Source organism: Mauremys reevesii, linkage group 11 (genome assembly GCF_016161935.1).
Source record: "Mauremys reevesii isolate NIE-2019 linkage group 11, ASM1616193v1, whole genome shotgun sequence".
Lineage (NCBI taxonomy): Eukaryota > Metazoa > Chordata > Testudines > Geoemydidae > Mauremys > Mauremys reevesii.
The window spans coordinates 20,674,717-20,694,468 of NC_052633.1; the positions used below are offsets into that span (position 1 = coordinate 20,674,717).

The following is a 19,752-nucleotide window of genomic DNA, read 5'->3' on the forward strand; positions in this document are numbered from 1 at the left end:
AAGTGCTTGCAAAAATCTGTATATATTCATATTGCCAGCAAACCCCACCACCACCGCCACCAGTCATTTCCGCAAACAGACATTGTGAGTAGTTGGCCGACTGGTTGTACCTGTCGTACTCTCCTTTAGCTCCATGTGTTAGCAATTTCAGGAAGACCTCATCAGAATTGGAAGGTCATGGTTGGACCTTATTAATAAGAGTGCTGGCTGATTTAATAAGAGTGCTGGCTTATCCAAAGGCTGTACTGGATGGTATCCAATGCAAGATGGGATCGTGAATGAAAAGAAAAAAAAATCCTATTGCTGCTGTGATGGGGGTGGACTTCTAGGCACTGGGAATATCAGTTTCTTCCTCAAGGTGTAGGCTGGCTGGGGCATCTGTTTCTTTTTCCCCAAGTTGTCTGCACGTTTGCTCACATCTTCATTGACTTCAGTAAGAATTGACAAGATGTCTTCACCTCTACAGCCAGAGAAAAGACAGTATCTCTGATTAATCACAGTGTTATCATTAACCCTGATTCACAGAAACAATGTCAATAGTACATATCTGCAACATTGTACTCTTAACATGCAGTAGTAATCTACAAACACACTAAACCAGACAAAACACTTCCCTGAATTCAGTATGAGGCTTCAAGACTATGGAGGTCACAATCCCACTCGCACTGAAATCAATAGCAAATTTCTCATTGACCTCAATGGTAGTAGAATAGTGTCCCATGCACCTAACACACAGAATCACACACAAACAATACTGGTGTGACAGAATGAACTGCCACATGGGGAGAGGAAAAAAAAAAAAAAGAAAAGCCTTGCAAGCCAATTACTCCAATTAACCAGTCCTCTCAGTGGCCGCTGGCAGTGTGAGGGGTCTAGACTTGTAAAATTGAAATGAGTCATGCCAGATATGCTGTGTAAGGTATCTGCGAAATTGTTATCATTTGCCAAGTATGATAATCTTGCTTATATGTTTGTATCATATTTGTATCATGAGTTGTAGATATGTGGGGTTTATCTGTATTTGTGCATCTGAGTGACACCCCCAGACAGACTGTCATCAGCACTGCCTCGCCTGCTTGACGGCCCACCAAGAGGCAACTGTACAATAAACCCATTGAAAGACCAACGACTACACCCGATGAGTCAGCGAGCCATGTAGGGGCCTGCCTATGGACAAAGTACTCTAAGGCTTTTCCATGTGCTGTGAAGCTTGTGTTTGGGACACAGGAAGTACAAGCCTCATGGCAAAAGAATATAAAAGGCAACTGCATCATCTCCATTTTGTCTTCATTCATGCTTCTTACCACTGGAGTAACTTTTCTACAAATGAAGCTCTGAACAAAGGGACTGAATGATCCATCCAACCAAGCTGTGGATGTGTTCCAAAGGAACTTTCAAGCCAGCAAACTCACCAATACTGCTAAGAACCTGATAGATGAACTTTGAAGTCTCTGTATGTATTTGAGTGCTTTATCATCTAACAACTCTCTTCTTGTTCTTTTTCCTTTATAATATACTCCTGGGGGAATTCTACACCACTGCGTGTGCACAGAATTCATGTCCCCAGCAGATTTCTTTGCTTTCCCACAGAAAAATGATTTTCTGATGGAGAAGCAAAGGGAAGCTGCAAGAGCAGTCATGCGCCACTCCCCAGCAGCGCAGATTAATTGTTTTGGGTACCTGGGGCAGCTAGCAGAAAGGTAAATCATGGGGGTGGGGGGCTAGGGATGCCCCAGCCAGTTGCTCCCACCCTGTGCCAGGCTAAGCTGCTAGTCCCAGCTGGGCTGGGGAGGACAGGACTTCCTCTTCCTCTGCAAGGAGCAGCCTGGGCTGGGTCAGACTCACCCCCAGAAACCTCTCTGGCTGCAGGAAGCTCCGCATCACACACACCCCCACACACACACACCCCTCCTGCTCCCATTGCTCCTCAGCCATGGGGGGCAGGGAGCTGCTCTTCCGTCCGCCGAAACCCCATGCATCTGGACCCACCTCATATCAAGATCAGCCCCTGCATCCAGAACGCCCCACTGACCCCCCCAAACCCATACCCTAACCAGCCTCACTCTCTGCATCCAAAGCCCCCCCTACACCCAGATACCCCTCCAGCTCCACGTCCCTGCATTAGAGCCCCACCCCTGCACTGAGACCACCCCCTGCACTTGAAACCCCTCCCCAACAAACCTCACCCCACCTGGACCTGGACTATGCTGACTAGCCCCCCACACCCAGATCCCCAGCCCACTGAATCCCACCAAGCCAGCACCTGGACCCCTCCTGCTGAGTACTCCACACCCAGACCCCCTGCTGAGCCCCAACCACCATTCACCTGGACCCCCCTGCAGAGTCCCATTGTGTCTGAACCCCTGTTCATCCAGATCTCCCCCACACCTGGATCTCGCCACACTAATCCCCCCCCCCCCCAGATCCTACTGGGCTGAGCCTGCCTGCCTACATCTAGTGTGCTTGGCATGGAAAGGCAGGGCCCTAGGCTATTTCTGGGGCAGGCCTGGTCCTTGCACTGTGTCAGGATCAGGTGCAGTTTTGCTGCTGAGTCCATATCCCAGGCAGGGGCCGGGGGCCCGCAGGATGATCTCTCACCTCTGTGAAGCCAGTGGCCTGTGCTCCCCCCTGCCATGCTGGAGCCTCCACATTTATTGACAAATAAAATTTGCAAAATTTTAAAATATTGTGTGAACACTTTTTTGGCAGAGAATTCCCTCAGGAGTAATAACAAATCTGTAGTTTTAGACACTAAAGGATTGGTTCGAAGTGTGGTATTTTGGGTAAGAGCCAAACTCCTATTGATCTGGTAACGTGGCTGACCCTTTGGGGTCAGAAGAACCTTTTGTATAGGTGAACAAAGTTTTGAAATAACTTCTCACTGTACTGGACCTATGTGCTGACTGGGAGCCTGGAAACTGGAATGCAATAAAGGGGGCTCTGTGATTTCTTTTTCAGCTTCTTGATAACCAGAGTGGAGGATCAGAAGCAGAGTTTGAGACTGGTTGCGGGAGTTTATCTTCAGTTTTACCCACCAGGCTTGGGAGTATCTCCTCTCACTTTTGCAGCCTGCCCTGACCTTAGCATTTCCAGCCCTAGTCACACAGGGGAGAATTGGGTATAGGCAGGGGCCTACCTCCCTAGGTAATTCTGGATGTGCCTGAGAGGTAAGAGCTATAGGAAAATGGAATTAAAGATTTTGGGTGTAGATGATGATAAACTACTAATACACCCCTTTTGCAAGTTTTCGTACATTCTCTCTGACATCTTGTCTCTTGTGTGTGTAAAACTGGGACCAAGAGACTCTCTGATGCCATAGCTTATCCACAGCACACTTTCTCTCTACTGATGTGTGTCCATGTAGGAGTTTGCACCAATTAAAAAAAAAAACCAAAAACCTAGTGCAAGTTTGTGGGTGGACAAGCCCTTAGACTTAGGCCTGCCTTTGGTGAGCAAAGATTCAGCATCACTCCCATTTCTTCACCCACTGGGGTATAGGGGCTTGTTACAAGGAAAGTTACTGCACAGGAAGCCAAGGTCAAAACTGCAGCACACCATCTTGCCATGCAGTAAAGTCCCATGCAGACACTGCTGCAGCGCAGTAAAATCCTGGAATCGCGCTTGGCATATTACACTTTCAAGCAGCAGTACACCAATCCGCTCTCCGGGACTTTCACTGCAACGTAGCAGCGTCTACATGGGATGTTACTGCACAGCAAGCTTGTGTGCTGTAGATTCTCCCCACCCTCCCCCCGCATGCCACACACTAACCTGCTACATATACAGCTCTATGTTATCAGTAAGGTCTCACTCTCAAGCTACACAGAAGTATTACCTTGGTACCAAGAGCTGTAACTTATTGCAGAGGGCTTGAATGTACCAAGTACCATGCTGTATGTGGCGGAAAGATGCATAACCGCCCACTGTGGCCATGCCAAGGAGGAAATCAGCTTCTTCCGGAATGCTTTCAGAAGGGGAGACTAGTTGCTGAATGGGAAGCAAGTCAGGATTCTGTGCATCTGCTTCAATGTAGACAGCCTGTTGTATCTCTTTGCCTTGACATGCCTGGATAAAAAAGAGTTTGGGTTTTTCAGCCAGCTGCGGGCATTGTCTGGCTGTGAAGTAGGACATGATCGTGCGGATTGGTACTTCTCGTTCATCTGTCCCATAGACCAATCCCAACTCTCCGTGAGATAGAATACAGCACACAAAGCAGTCCCTGTCTCTGTGATCTTTCGAAGACCGCCATTCCTGCATGAGATTTTTTATTTCTACTGATGTCTTATCAGTATAAGTCTGCACATCCAGACCAAGCCATGTAAACACTTGCGCCAGCATCTCTGTTATTAAAAAAAAAAGAAAGAAAGAAAAGCTGGGGAGGGTTGGAGAATAGTATAATCATAATATAAAATCACTATGCAAGCTAATCTGAAGAGTAACTGACTTCACACAAAGTGGCACCTGCAAACAAACACACACGCTAGAGTAGATTTGAGGCGAAACAGGATAAATGGAACCCAAACCCAGCACAATCATGAGGTTCAAACATGCCTGAGTTTTTCAGGCCAGAGTTTCATAAAGCAAGTCCTGAGGTCTACAGACACTTTTGTGTGTGTGTGCGCGCAACAGCACAACTGGATGAGCAAAACTGGGATTCTTGGTAGACACTGGGCACTCTTTGCAGAATTTCAGATTGGGTTTGCTTCAAGTAGAACCCTGCTCATTCATACTACTCAATGGAGACTCTGGAATACTACAGAAATTGGTGATTTAGAGAGTATGTGAACAAACAATGAACAAAAAGGACAGTCCATTACAAAATTATCTACATAACAAGAAGAGCTAAAGGGCCTGATTTTTTCCTCACTTGCACTAGCATAGATCAACTGTAGTCAATGTGGCTAAACCACACCAAGACTTGGATGTATAAATTTTTGGGGTAGGAACTGTCATTTTCTTTGTGTCTGTACAGCATGTAACACAATGGGCCCCCAACCTGGATGGCCTCTAAACACTATTGCAATATGCACATTCAGTAATATATCTTATATAAGATTATAACAATATAATCTTTGCATTGTTATAACTGAAGAACTCTATATCTTGGGCTCATCTCAAAGAGATAAATCACAACCTGAAGGCATTTTTGATCTGTGAATTAGCTTAATTTACATTAAGCCTCTGCAAATAAGAGACAGAACTATTAACAGTTACATACAACAGATGTCACATTTAATACAATAATGGGTTCAGTGCTCCGAGAAAACTAACATATTTCTCTTACCATCGGTCTAGCTACAGTAAGTCCTGGAGAAGTTTTAATTTGGACACCCTTTTGGAATGACACAGTTTGGTTGCACTGATAAAGATGCCAATGCAAACTAAACTCACTCCTGTCTAGTAATCAGTCGTGTCATTTTTCCCCCTCACTTGCAATACAAGTGGCATTATTTGACTTGTCTGAGTGTACACTGCTTATAACTATGTACTTAAAATATGAGCAAATAAAACCTATACGGGCATTAGAAGTACAACCCATGAAGAGGCAGAGCAGACCCTAAACCAGAAGTGACTTACCAGCATCTTTATTAGATCCTCTCCTCTTCTGAAGAGTCCCAGTAAAGCTACAATTATTAATAATGAGGCAATAGCCTCTGTGTGGCCCATCCATTTTATAGGTCATCAGCTTCTGTTGACAGGAAGGAGACAGAAGCTCACAGCTTTTATGAAGGAATTTTATTTTTAAGAAGACAATCTATTGCCTTTAGGTTCAAGAGTGCAATCCACCTGTGAGGTTACTATTTCTGTATCCCCCCTGGGGTTTTCAATCCCCTGTACTGCCCAGAGTTTCTGAGATGCCCCTTTTGCTGTACCCTCCCCCCGCCCAAAGAAATATATTGTCTTCCGTGATATATGCTGTTGTATTAAAACAGAGTTTTCACTCTCAGATTGGGTGCAGCAAGTCAGATATTTTATTTTCTCTAGCAATTGCGTGGAGGGAGATCCACAGTGCATATATTTCCATTTGGCATTAATGAGAGGGATATACCATTAGGGGAAGAAAAGGGAGACCAAACTCCTTTATCATATAACTTCTCTAAAAATGAACCACACAGTGCTTTTAAGCTTTGTTTAAAAGCCACAGACTTCTAGTAAATTAAACTTCTTTATTTTACAGCTTATATAATAGCTATGATAAAAGGTAGGACTACCAAGCAAAATTTAGAAGTGATATTATTGTACCATCTACAATAATTACTAGTCAGGCAAGGACTCAGCCCATAACAGAGTCAGACCAAGATTTTCAAAGTGAGCAGTGATTTTGGATGCTCCAATTTTTCAGGCTCCCAATTTGAGGAACCTCAAAGAGGCTGGTTATTTCAGGAAATGCTGGACACTCTCTCTCTAACAATCAAGCCTCTTTAAGGTGTATCAAGTTAGGCACCCAAAAGTTTGAAACAAACACCCAAAATCATGAGTTACTTTTGAAAATTTAGGCCTCAGGAGTCATCCTGTATGAGAAGACAGATGTGGAGCCCCAGGCAGCCTTCAGTAACTTGTTAGTACATTTGACTCTGAGGGGGAAAAGGTTAGCACTTGAGGCAGGGCTTAGCAACAGAATTCTACAGATGGTAGGGAGTTGGGGATAACTGTCATGAGGGGACAGGAACAGATTATTTCCATACTTAGTAGGAGGGCTGTCTTGGACCCTTAACACTGTGAAGCCACAGACACATGGATCCCCTCATTTGTCTCTCAGGGTGGGGGGGGGTCATACGCAGTTTTTACTCATGTGCTGGGAAAGAAAACTGACAGAACAGGGGCAAGCGAGTTTGGTACATGCCTAGGGCTGGCCCTTAGTCACCAATGTGACTATGGCAAAAACTGAAAAGTCATCTGGACTCCAAATATTGTCTCTTTAAATCTACAACTCATCCTCAAGATTGTTAAGAGCTACTAATTATCAGGGGAGTCTTCAAAAACAGCAGACTTGACTCTGCTCCCAGTTACATCAGTTTACCCCAATTGACTTTATAATGGAGTGACTCCCAATTTAGTGGGAACAGAATCAGGGTCAGCGCCTTGTACTCCTTTGGTGCCAAAGTGCACCATTTCTAGAGCAGTGCAGACATCAGTTAATGTTGCTGATGCACCAACACAAATATTTTGGTATAAGAAATTCTAGGAACTGAAGTGGCTAAATAAAAACAGCAGTGTTAATTTTCCCACCAAAACTCCATTCACATCACAGGGAAGAAGACAAGAGGGGGAATTCCATGGTTGCCCAATGGTACAAGGAGAGAAAGAAAATACAGCAGGGTTCTAAGAAGGTGTTAAGAACAGTGGAAAAATTGGCACTGTCTTTTTAAGCTGAGAATCAAATTCTCCAAGTTATTGATTAGTCAGGAAAGTATTTAGGCGAGTGCCTCAAACCTCTGTTTTGCTTCCTGGGTTGCTGATTCTCGCAGGTTGTTCCTGGCTTAGTTCAGAGATGCCTTGCATAACATTTACTGCTTTGTCATCTAGAAAAAAAATTATACAAATGTTTACGGGGTGAAATCTACTGTCTGTAGATGCACCAAACCTGAGTTCTACTAATAATCATGAAAACTGCTGCATTTTAAAGTGCTATTATACTAAAAGAAAAATGATGGTCAAAATTTCATTGTCTTACTCAGCAGCGCTCCTGTTTATTCCAGGTCATATCTGTTCACACACTTCAATGACAAAAATAAGATTTTACTCCTATTAGTACTGCAGAATCAACACAGCTCTGGGAAAATGAGGATGTGGATTCTGCCTCATGGATCTTCAAGAGAATTTTTCACTAGATTGGGGGTCAACTGTGTTCTACGTGAGTCCCCAAAGGTGGCTGAACTTGTGGTACAGGCATGCCCTTAAATCCAATTACAGAATCTTTTTAGGGGGATGAGGAGGAAGCAGGGAAGAGCCCAGTTTGACTAATTTCCAGGCTGCATTCAGAGATCTGGTAGTTAGAGGGGGAAAATGATTTTTTTTGTTTTTAAACTTTTAAACAGCAATTTGACCTTCAGTCACTGAGGCAAATATGAAATCTCATGGTGCCATTTGTGCTGAGTAGAACAATCAGAATTACTTTTATTTGGGCAAGAAATATTTCCCCCCACACACACCTTGCCTTCCCTAGAGCTCTCGTTTCCCACTGTACACCTACTAAGGGAATCCTGTAGCTCAGATTGAGTCTAATTAAACCACAGATGTACCATGTGAAAGGAAGCAATCTCACCCCCACCCCATCCTTGACTCCCTGTTGATTAATTATCTTAATTTACTGTCATTTCTCCAACATGCTACTGTCCTAGGGAAATGCAAATAGCACAGTCACACGCAGTTGCCAAAGTTCTGGGGCTGGCAGCAGGGTTTTTTTTTTGGTGATATGCAGGAGATAGAAGGGCTGAGAAAGGGGGGATTGTTCCTGGGCAGAGCAGTGGACAGCCTGTATGTGTGGCAGGGAGGGGAGAAGGAGTGAGATTGAAGAGACTGGTGATCTGCCTATGCATAAGAGTGCCTGACTGTCTGAGGCTGCACTCTCAACTATCTTAGAAAGAGAAAGCTGCAAAATAAGCCCTCTCCTTGTTACTCCTTCAACTGGCCTGTCCCTCCAAGCCAGGGCAAGAGACCATAGTACTGCTCAAGTGACATTCCAGGAACTGTCCAAATCTGTTTGAATTTTCAGAGCAGGTTCATACTCTCTAGTTTTAGGCAGACAGCAATATGAACTACTTAAAATAAAAACACAGAAAAACGTATTAAGACAGACCTTGTCTGGCAGCTATGAAATGCACACTCCCAGCATGTTCCCGCAGGCTCCCAGAGTCTATAAAAGCAAGACAGACAGAAATAAAATGGTCTCATGGGCCCTGAAATTAACAATATGACTTTATCAGTAGTTACACAAACAGTAACATAGTCCTATTGCCTTCTCTCATGGTATTTGTGTACAATTAAGAAGGAAGGGGAGGGGGACCAGCTTTTTGCCTCTAGTCAGACCAACCCTTCTTTAAACTTTCTGGAAAGCAGGTTGGCTATTTCCCTGTCACAAGTGACAATCCACAGCAGGGGCATTTGCTGATTACCTGTAACTGTTCTCTAAATGTGAGCAGCCAACCCGCCAAACCAGCTTGTGCCAAAAGGAAAAGAAAAAGCCAACCTAAAGCAAATCAGTCAAACTATCTTAAAACTACTGTTGTAAATGGAACCTTCAAAATTTTCTGAAGTAAACTAAAACCAGTTAGAAACATATAAAACTAGAAACACAGATGTTAAAAATAAAAACACTTCCCAGAAAGACTTACCATAAATACTAGAACCCAGAGATTTGATAGGGGTCTCCTATATGAAGGAGGAAGAGGGGAATACCTGCATTAAAAATCAATGTAATAACATCAATAAAATAGATTTTAATAGTGATTTTAGCAGGAAAAAAGACTTGATAAATGCCAGTGCCACATGGTGTTTTGGAAAGAGACAGGGGGAAGCAGACAGGGGCAAGACTGAGAGTCCCCAAGGACAGCAATGTGTTTAGCAGTTGAGCAGACATTTCACAGCTGCAGCAAGCCCATCAGAGGTGAGCAGCTAAAGGAGAGTGCTGCCCACAGAGTGGATTTTATTTTCTGGGAAGCTCCACTCAAAAAGCATATATGGTGTCCTTAAATAACACTACACTTCCATTGAACTTATGAGTGGATGTTGCAGCACATACAATCACATAGGGTACACTGAAGTCAATGGCAAAACTTATTGATGACAGTGGTGCCAACAGTTCACTCAGGATAAAAATTCCCTATGGTTCAGGAACATGGGAATTACCATATCAGAGCAAAACAACTGTCTGTGTACTCTGGTATCCTCTCTTCAACCATGGGACAATAATAGATGCTTTAGAGGAGGAAGGCTTCCAGTCCCATGATGCACCTAACTGTACACAATCTATGGGGATAAATTTCTTCCTGCCTCAGCTGATGAGCAGTTTATGCCCTGGATAAGAACTGAGAACCCTTGCAATTGCATCCTAGCACATACCATTCTCACCTGTGTAAATGTCAAACCCTTTTGAATCTTAGTAAGCTACTTGCTTCAATAACATGCTGCAGCAGCAAGTTCCTCAGGTTTATTCTACAGTGTATATATATTTTTTTAGTATTTTAAATGTTACCTTTTTATCTCCCTGAGTGCCTTTACATTGTTATATTATGAAAAAGGGAAACAAGAACATAAAATGGCCTCATGCAACCCATGCTTTAAAAACAAAAACAATTGTGCTAGTTTTTCCATTGTGAAAGATGCCAGACTGAAAGCTGTGGAAATTGAAGCTCTCAACTTATACATGAGCCAGGTACACCACTAACAGCAGCAGCACAAACTTCCTGATTACCCAATGTACCTCAGCTCTTGTCTACAGGGAGCTTTGACCTCATTCCCAATCCCCTGAGCTATCCAGTTCTTCTTTCTTTAAGGACACATCTCTTTTGACACTTCCCCTTCCTAACACTAAATATTTTCAAGAGGAATATTGCATAACTGGCTTTTAGGATGCTCTGACCCTAATTATTAAGGCTAAAATTTTGTCATGGTAATTTTTAGTAAAAAAGTCTCAGACAGGTCACAGGCAATAAGCAAAAATTCACAGAGCGCGTGACTTGTCCATGACTTTACTAAAAATAACCGGGGTCAGGGCTAAGTAGGGGTGGAAGAATGGAGTCTGGAGGGGTGGGACCAACAGGCCAATCCCCCCGCCTCCAGTGGCCACAGTGGAGGGCCCAGCCACAGGGGCACACATCCCCCCTCCAGGACATGAGTGCACAGCCCCAGCTGCAGCCCCCGTCAAGCTCTGGCAGCAGCCCTGGGAAGCCATGAGGGGATACACAGTCCCCGCTGAGCTGCTGAGCAGGGGCATGCGGCCCCCACTGCAGTCCCCGCCGTAAGCTGCGAGGTTGCAGTTCAGCCATGGGGGGCACGCAGCCCCCATTCCAGCAGGCTGCAGATGTGAGACATGAGTGGGCGGCATCAGCTGCAGCCCCCTCCAAGCCCTGGCTGCAGCCCTGGGAAGCCACAGGGAGGCACATGGTCCCCACTGCAGCCGCCAGGCAGGGGCGCATGGTCCCAGCTGCAGCCCCCGGCCGAAGCTGCAGGGCTCGGACATGGGCGGCGGTGCAGCCATGGGGGGTGTGCAGCCTCTGCTCCAAAGCTGGCTGCAGCTGTGGGACAGGGGTGCATGGTCACGGTTGCAGCCCCTGCCAAGCCCTGGCCACAGCAGGGAGGAGCAGCAAGGCCCTGGGACACCGCGAGCGGGGCACATTTCCCCCCGATGCAGCCCCTGACGGAAGCCGTGGGCCTGGATGCAGTGGGGGTGCAGCCACAGGGAGCACACAGCTCTCACTATGGAGCTGGCCGCAGCTCCTGGACAGGGGCTCACAACCCGGCTGCAGCTCCCTCCCCCCCGCAAGCTGCAGGGCAGGGGCTGCACCGTACTGGTTCCAGCTATGCAGCCCCAGGTGCAGGGCAGGGGTACACAGTCCTGCCTCCAGCCCTGGCGTCGGCTGCTGACAGCTGAAGTACAGGAAGACACGGAGGTCCGGTAAAGTCACAGATTCCGTGACTAAATCATAGCCTTACTAATTATTTGATGTCCCTGGTAGCCACATTTATAGCAGACTCTGTTCCCTTCCCCAAATCAGAAGGGATGATTTAGCTAGACTTCAGTTAGTGACAATACAGAAGCAAGAGTGAAGAAAATAGGCTCACTGCAGCATACCTGTAAGGAAGTCAATAGCCTGACATCACCTCCAGAATGAAACAGTCCTTCAGGGATGTGATGGGGAAATTGTGCAGTTTGCTGAGCTAGAGAAACTAACAGGAGAGGCATAATAAACAAATTTGTGAAAACAAGAGAAACAGCTCAGCACAAACTAACCTCCTTAATAAGGGAAACATGGAGAGGCACCTAGCAAGAGATGCTTAAAATGTACAGAAATTCCACCAAGGGGATAAGAAGCCTGTAAGGTGAAGTCAGTAGGGGGACATGACTGTCCAGCTTCTCCAAAACTAGTTCTAGATAACTGTCTAAATGAAACATTGTTCCCTTTCAGCATCCAAATACCTAACCTACAGATCCTAAATGAAATAAGCTTAAGAGCTACGGCGCAGACTCTACTGGAGAGTGAACCACAGATAACATACATGCATGTGCACACACTCATTTAGCCTGTCACCTATCAACGAATCCCTGCCTCCTGTGCAGGTCAATATATAGCACTTCATCCACTCACCATAAAGCTCTATCCAATCGTGGGTCAGTCTTGTTACCTCCATTTCACAGATGTGAAAACTGAGGCACAGAGAGGTGAAGTGACTTTCTCACAGTCATACAGCAGGGTCAGGGGCAGAGTCAGGGACAGAAGAAGGGTTTCCAGACTTCCAGTCCCATGCCCCATTCACTGGACCGCTTTGCCTGGCCACAGCCATTTTGGAGCTACTATGTATACTCGTACAGCACTGCTGCTAGCAGGTAGCAAAAACTAGAGGCAGCAAAGCAGAGCTCATATGCAAAGACCACAAGTGTCTCAGTTTTAGGTTTCTCAGGTGGAGCAATGCATATGGAGGGGGACACACAGCAGCTCCAGCTACCAGACACAGCAACTAGTTCAATCTGTTCTAGTAAATGGATAAGCATATGGAGGGGCACACACAGCAGCCCACTCAGAATTACTCACCTCTTTCCATTTTGTATTTGTTTACTGTTTTCAGGAGATCAGGTGAAATGTCCATACAGATTTTCTCCAGTATTTCCAGGTTGTTCTCTGCTAAATGGTCTTGTTTTTCCAGACAGGTCAGCAGCTCTAGACTGGACTGCCAGTGAAACAGGAGAGAGAGAGTCAAGTGCACTTAACCTGCTCCTTAAATCCTAATATGATCTACAAAAGCCTGTCCTACCTTTAAAAAAAAAAAACAGACACCAATTCTCCTGGAATACATATTGCTGAACTACAGAACACCTCACAATTCTTACACTTCCCACTAGATACTTATTCTTATCTGTTTGGCTTCTTACTACCAAGGAGGTGTCTCCATAGTACATTTCACAGCGCTGGGAGGCAAATCATGTTGTAACATGGTAGCTCACTGGCAGCTTCATAATCTGGTTTGATCCTGCTTATATAGTCAGTACCACACTGTATCAGTGAACTACGTTATAGTCTGTATCACAATCAAGTAACTAGTTAATGTCATGTGTCTTGGTCCCATATACACAGACTAGAGCCAACTATGCTATAACACAGCTGGGGGGATTAGCCTGGTATTTCCTAGTGACCTCTAGGACTTGAAAGGCCTCAGAATCCATCACACAGCAGAGAGCCAATGCAGCATAACAGTCCTTAGTGTAAATACAGGGCCTGGGTCTCACTTTCTAGCCCCACTCAGCCACCACCTTCCCTCGGATAGAAATAAACCACTGCCCAAACATCTACTGCCCCAGTCACATGCTGACACAATAAGCTGATGCCATATGTTGGCAAAACCCTCTCTCCTAGTCTCACTAATAGAGCCTCTAACGTTCTTCACCCTCTCCCCACATACCATATTTGTCAGCTTCTTTGGGAGCTGGTCCCTCAAGAGGAACATGGCTCTTTTTAAATCCTCACTGGTGATGTCCTCTGACAGTTCATACAGCATCTGCCTGTGTGACATAGATCCAGTTAGGTGAACTAAATACCATTGTATACATACTGTAAACCCTACACTGGCCCCCCAAAGCAATGCTCAGAGAATGGTAATGTGCCCACTATTGGAAGCTCTGCTATGCTCCTCCAATGCTGCCACCTGCTTCACCTGTAGCACACGCGGTGATCGCTACTTAGCCTGCTCAGCAAAGGTCAACATGCAGCAGGCAGACTGCAGGCAACGCTGGAGAGCTAGAGCCGGCGTAGTAGAGCATGAAGAGCATGAGCAGCAGACAAGCGTTATGGCCAGGAGCTTACCACTGGTGTAAGCAAATTAATATGGAAGAGCAGAGGAATTGTCGTAGGAGGAAGAGGATATGAAAAAATCCCAATCCAACCCAAGAATTCACAGAGGGAGAGGGGCAGAGCAAAGGAGGAATAGCCAGAGAGACAGCAGTAGTAAGCTATGGGAGAGGAATGACAGCTGATGGCACACTGTGTCACTCCTCTCCTCTGGCACAAAACAACAGAAGAGGACCCAGGCCTTTCTAATGTGTTATTGGCCCAAGAATGCTCTGAGCTTTGCAGCCTCACCCCAAGAAAAATTATTAAAGGTCACCGATTAGTCTGAGTATCTGCATACTGTAAAATCTAATCACCAAACTTCACTTCACTTCGTAACTTTCAAATATCACATAGCACGTAACAGATCAACATCCTTTCAAGGCAGAAAATGTCTAGAGACACCCAGTTCCCAGGAAGCTCACCTGTACCGAGATACCTTCCCTTTCCAGGGTAGATTTTCTTGCACTGTTTCCTTGGTGTAGCCAAGTTTCTGGAGCAGGAAGTGACATCTAATCCTGTACAAAAGCTCAGCTAGTATGAAAGTATCTTCTTTATTCAGCAAATCCTTAGCCATGAGGAGCTGGAAGATGTCCTGAGCTGATTCTACAGCTTCCAGCTTTTTGAAGGAGAGCAAGTCACTACAGAGAAATTTCAGGGCCTCCACTTCTTCAGTTCCCAGGTTTTCATCGATGACTAGAAGCTGCTGGTGAAACTTTATGTCATCACCCATACTGGAGGCTTTCTTTAGGAGACACACTTCACAACCTGAGAATGGAAAGGAAAACAAGAGTCCAATGTAATGAACTAAATGGCACTGGTATTAGGGGAGAACTGAAACTTAGCTTCTAATAGGCACTAAGCAGCATTCTTGATACTCTGTGTTGGCCAGATATTTCTTCCAAACCATCAGAAGCCAAATACTCAGCAGACAGCCTAACTCCTTCCTGCATGCACCACACTGCTGCAGTATGGCAAGATATGCTCCTTCCTCTTCTCGTGATCAGGAGAGAGAAGAGTCCCCCACTGATCATTCTCTCTCACTTCTGAAGCGTGGCTCCAGTGTCTTTACAATGGGTGGGGGTAGAAAGAGAACAAGGTGCTGCTCTTGGTCCCTGCAGCTGGACTACAACTTGCCATGGCTGGGAGAGGACAAAAAAGTGAGACTTCCTCCTGCCCTTGGGCTTGCATCATGGGAGCTCTGCCACCACTTCCCATGATCAGGAGGAGGAGAAGGTGCTCCTCCCCAAGGCTGGTACTAGGGCTGGGTGAGCAAGGGTGGGCACCAAACTGGGGTGCTGTGTGGCTTTTTGGGGGGGGGGGCTCAATCACAAGGGGGTGAGGGGGGGCACTGAAACTGTTTTCTGCCCAGGTGCCAAAATGGCTGGTGCTCTCCTTGCCCCTAGGTTGAAACACACCAGCAGTGACATTATCACCTGGAAGCCACAGTTCTCAGCACTGTGGCAGCTGTAGAGTGTACATCCCATCCCTTGCACCACTCTGCAGCTAGTCTGCTGTACTGTACCAAATGTGAAAGCAAAGAGTCTCCTTCCTACTCTCAAACCTCCCTTATGAAAAAGTCCTATAGAATTTAGTAGGAGTGAAACTAACAGGGTTCTAGAGAAGTTAATACAATTCTCTTACATTTAATGGAGAATAATATGCTTTCTGCTTCACTGCCAGCTCCCTTCTCTCCTGGACATGTTGGGGTTCCTCAGTGGACCACTCACTTTAATTTGGCAGCAGGTCGTCTTTAGGACTTTTACCAAAGCTTTCTTCATACAAAGACAAAAGGAAAAGTGGGAGATGATCAATGAACACTAAAACTTGAGAGGCAGTCAGCAGGTAAAGGGGTGAGTGCACGTTTCGGGGAGAAGTCAGCAGGTGTGTAGGTGGGTGGGCAATATAATTCATGAGTCCTGGGCCATTTCTCCTCTAACCACTAAACAACACTTCCCAGAGCCAGGAATAGAAACTAAGTGTTCAGACTACCCTCTCTCTCCCACATCTACCTACATACACACACACACCCCAAAATTTTGCTTACATCCTTTTCCTCTTCAGACAGCCCAACTCCCCCAATCTTCTGTCCCACATATTGCAGCACCCTCTTCACTTATAAACAAGATGGCTGCAAGAAAGCACAGATCTATGGCCTTTCTACACACACAAGTTTATCTAAGGACTTGTTTTTAACTAAGGACAGCAGGAGGGCCAGCACCTAGACCCTAGGCACCTACCCAGGGCAGCAAGCCCCTCCTACCACTGGCACTGTGTTCTGGCTACACTACTATTTTTACTGCACTAGCTAGATGGGAGCTAAAGCAGGTACATCTCCTCTAGCTAGGAAGCACACCCCCAGCTCCAAGTGCAGATCTATCAATTAAAAGGGGCAAATTTGTGCACAGACCAGCCCTCAGTAATCACTTCTCTACCAGTCAGTCAAATCCCAATAGAACCACATAATACAAACTGAACACACATTCACACTAGAACACACACGGCTGCTTTCCCAATTCCAAATCTTCGCTGCTTGATTCCTGACACCATCAGTTACAGATCCCAGCCTCTCCTGTATTCTGCGGCTTAGCTGTTCTATCTCCCACACCATTCCAGCCAGCATTCTCACACCTGGCACTGTTGCTGAATTGGGTTAAACTGAAACTAACAGTTGCTAAATATAAAACTTAAATTGGTAGAAAAATCTGATTAGTTTTTAAATGGTGTAATCTAACATTTTAAAACATTAATGACATTTTTTAAAATTCTTGTGCATGTTTTGTATCTTGGAGGGATTAAGGGAACAAAAAGCAGGACAACTGTGGAGAGAATCCAGTCCACCCAGAGCAGCTAGTGGACACTACAGACAGACATAGGGAGAGGGGGTGGGAAGAAGGGATGGACAGCCACTCTGTAAAATCAAAATACAACCAACAAAGCCCTGCTTCCTAGTTTCACACCTCCACTGCCACCACCACCACCTCCCCAAGAGGGAGGCACAAGTGAAGCAGAGACACTTGTACTTTGTCCTCTCTTTCTGGAGGGACAGGATGAGTGATTCACAGCCAGTCCTAGTAACACAGTCGGTTCCCACATATGGGGATGGCGGGAGACGGTGCGGGGCTGAGGGGATGCCGGGAGGGACGATGCAGGCGGGGAACTGGGGAATGCCAGGTGGGGATGGGGCAGACGGTGAGGGCTGAGGGGATGGTGCAGGCGGGGCGGGGTTGGGGAGGGGATGGTGCAGGCGAGGGGAGCTGGAGGGATGACGGAGGCGGTGGGGATGGTGCAGAGGGTGGGGGCTACAGGGATGGCGGTGGGGGAATAGTGCAGGCGGGGGACAGAGCCTGGGAGGGAATACCGGGGATGGGGCAGTAGGTGAGCGCGGGGTGCCAGTGGGAGGAAGGAGGTTTGTGCGGGGAATGGGGATGCCGGGGATGGGGCAGTAGGTGAGCGCGGGGTGCCAGTGGGAGGAAGGAGGTTTGTGCGGGGATGGGGGGATGCCGGGGGGGGATGGGGCAGGAGGTGAGCGCGGGGTGCCAGCGGGAGGAAGGAGGTTTGTGCAGGCGGGGGGGGATGGCGGGAGGTGGGGGATGGGGGGATGCCGGGGGGGGGATGGGGCAGGAGGTGAGCGCAGGGTGCCAGTGGGAGGAAGGAGGTTTGTGCAGGGTGCGGGCCCCCCCCGGCTCACCACTCCCCGGCGCACATCCCTGTCGGAGCGGTGCCAGCCTCCAGCCCCAGGATTTCCCTGCGGGGGGCGCGTGAGGGGCCAGGGTCTCTCCCCCGCCACCCCAGACACGGGACCAGCCGGCACCTCCCCCGACGGCCGCGCCCACCCCATCCCCCGCCTGCTTCGGGCCCGCGTGCGCATGCGCGGGTGTGTGGGCGGTGCCCTCGCACCCTCCTGCCCGGGTCGCTCAATCCGCCCCCCCCCCGGGCAGGGCCGAGGGGAGCGGGTTGGCCCCGAGCCGCTCTGCGGGGTCAGGCTCAGACGGGAGCAGGACGTGGCAGCTCGTTATTGAGTGTAGTCAAGTCCCGGCTTGCGCCGGAGGAGGAGGAGGAGGAAATCTGCCCTGGGCTGCTCCCCAGACACCGGGGGTGGGACAGCGCTTTGCAGCTTGGGCAGGACTCAGCAAGCGCTGGAGTAAAGCGTGGTTGGAAAACCAGCGCGTGCAAGGCTCCCTGCCCCGTCTTGAGCCCAGCTCTCAAAACAGGCGGGCTGCCACCCGCTTACACTATACATCGGGTGTGCTGCGAGCTGCGTTGAAACAAAGGTCTGGGGAGATTGCTGAGCTAGTCTGGACTTGGAGTAGGCAAGGCTGTGGCATGATTGGTGAACACAGTAACTCAAAATGCCATTGTTGGCATTGTTTGATAACTGGGTCCCCACAGCCTGCTGGATTTTCAGACCCAGTACTGTGTATCTGATAATGGGCTAGAAGAATCATAGAATCTCAGGGTTGGAAGGGACCTCAGGAGGTCATCTAGTCCAACCCCTGCTCAAAGCAGGACCAACCCCCCAGACAGATATTTTGCCCAGATCCCTAAATGACCCCCCTCAGGGATTGAACTCACAACCCTAAGGATAGCAAACCACTGAGTTATCCCTCCCCAAGGAAACTGGGGAACTAAAGGAGAAAGAGAGAACTACAACTGGGACCTAGTGCTGGTGACAGGTCAGACTATCCTTCCAGTGATTTTTTTGCTCTGTCTCATCTCTCACACCTCTGGGAACTTGCTTACATTTCCTTTACAACTTCTCCTTCTTACAAGTTCCCAAGCACACAACTTTCAAAATAATCTCTATGCATTCAAAGCATCCCTGTCCTGTTTGGAGAGACAACTGCTGTAAAATGCCATGTCACGGTGACCATCCCAGTTTCACTTTTCCCTTTCCAAGACCGAGGGTGTTTGGGTGAGAGGAGGGGAGTGCTTAATCGGGCTGATCTACTGTCATGTAATGACTTGAAAAATCCTTTTTTCCCCTATGATAAACTCTGTTACTAACAAAGTACATGTCAGCAGTAAAAAAAATTTATAACAGAGCTGGCACAGAGTTAAAGGATCGAGAGGAAAGTCTGAGAAAGAAAAGGGACAAACTTACCTTCAGCATTCCAGAGTCCACTAGAAGTTAATAGGCTTGACCCAGATCTAAGCACAACAGTGTTCTCTACTGCAGAAAATTCTCATTATTGCCTGTTCACAGCCTGCAGCAAGAAAACTGAAGATATGACAAACTTTTACACGGAGAGCATGCCCTGAAAAGTCTTGCCCTTCAGGTTGGTACATAGCAGCCCCACCCCTTTTCTGATCCACCAAATATAGCAATTCAAGGGGCTCCGCCCACATCAGAAGCAAAGGGTATCAGCATATGTATCCATAAACAGAGAGAAAAACAGCTTCCTGGCAGACACTGGGCTAATGCGAAACCTGAAAGTTAACCTGAAAGTCAGTTTTAAAAGAAAGTTATGGGTAATTTCTGATGCTATATCTGCTCTGAGTTCCCCTTCCAATGGTTTAACCATCACATTTTCTCTTTTCTTCCCATTTTCATCCATTTTTGTTTTTATAAGTGTCCACTACAGCTGAAATCACTGATAATCAGGTCTAAGTGCATAGACCTGCTGTGGGACAGTGTTGCTGTGGAAGAGACTACCCAGCCTGCACTCGCTGTGAGGCTCCCTCACTGAGAGCTGGGTGCAGGGCCGGC

At 47.0% G+C, this 19,752-nt stretch overlaps 1 protein-coding gene across 3 annotated transcripts; it reads right to left on the minus strand.

Annotated features, from left to right (window-relative positions):
• Window positions 1-177: 177 nt before the first annotated feature.
• Window positions 178-19,339, minus strand: LOC120375092 (caspase-10-like). Of its 3 annotated transcripts, none has more exons than XM_039495750.1 (12): window positions 19,147-19,339; window positions 15,687-15,817; window positions 14,468-14,810; window positions 13,618-13,717; window positions 12,753-12,888; window positions 11,795-11,889; window positions 9,336-9,372; window positions 8,801-8,857; window positions 7,435-7,523; window positions 5,578-5,689; window positions 3,836-4,340; window positions 178-460 (listed from the first exon to the last, which is right to left on the minus strand). In XM_039495750.1, exons 3-12 carry the CDS (start codon window positions 14,773-14,775, stop codon window positions 298-300), a joined length of 1,602 nt encoding a protein of 533 aa, XP_039351684.1. In that variant the 5' UTR covers window positions 14,776-14,810; window positions 15,687-15,817; window positions 19,147-19,339; the 3' UTR covers window positions 178-297. The 3 variants fall into 3 exon arrangements, with proteins under 3 accessions (XP_039351684.1, XP_039351683.1, XP_039351685.1); XM_039495749.1 differs by lacking the exon at window positions 19,147-19,339 and adding an exon at window positions 17,734-17,868; XM_039495751.1 differs by lacking the exon at window positions 19,147-19,339 and adding an exon at window positions 17,003-17,126.
• Window positions 19,340-19,752: the final 413 nt, after the last annotated feature.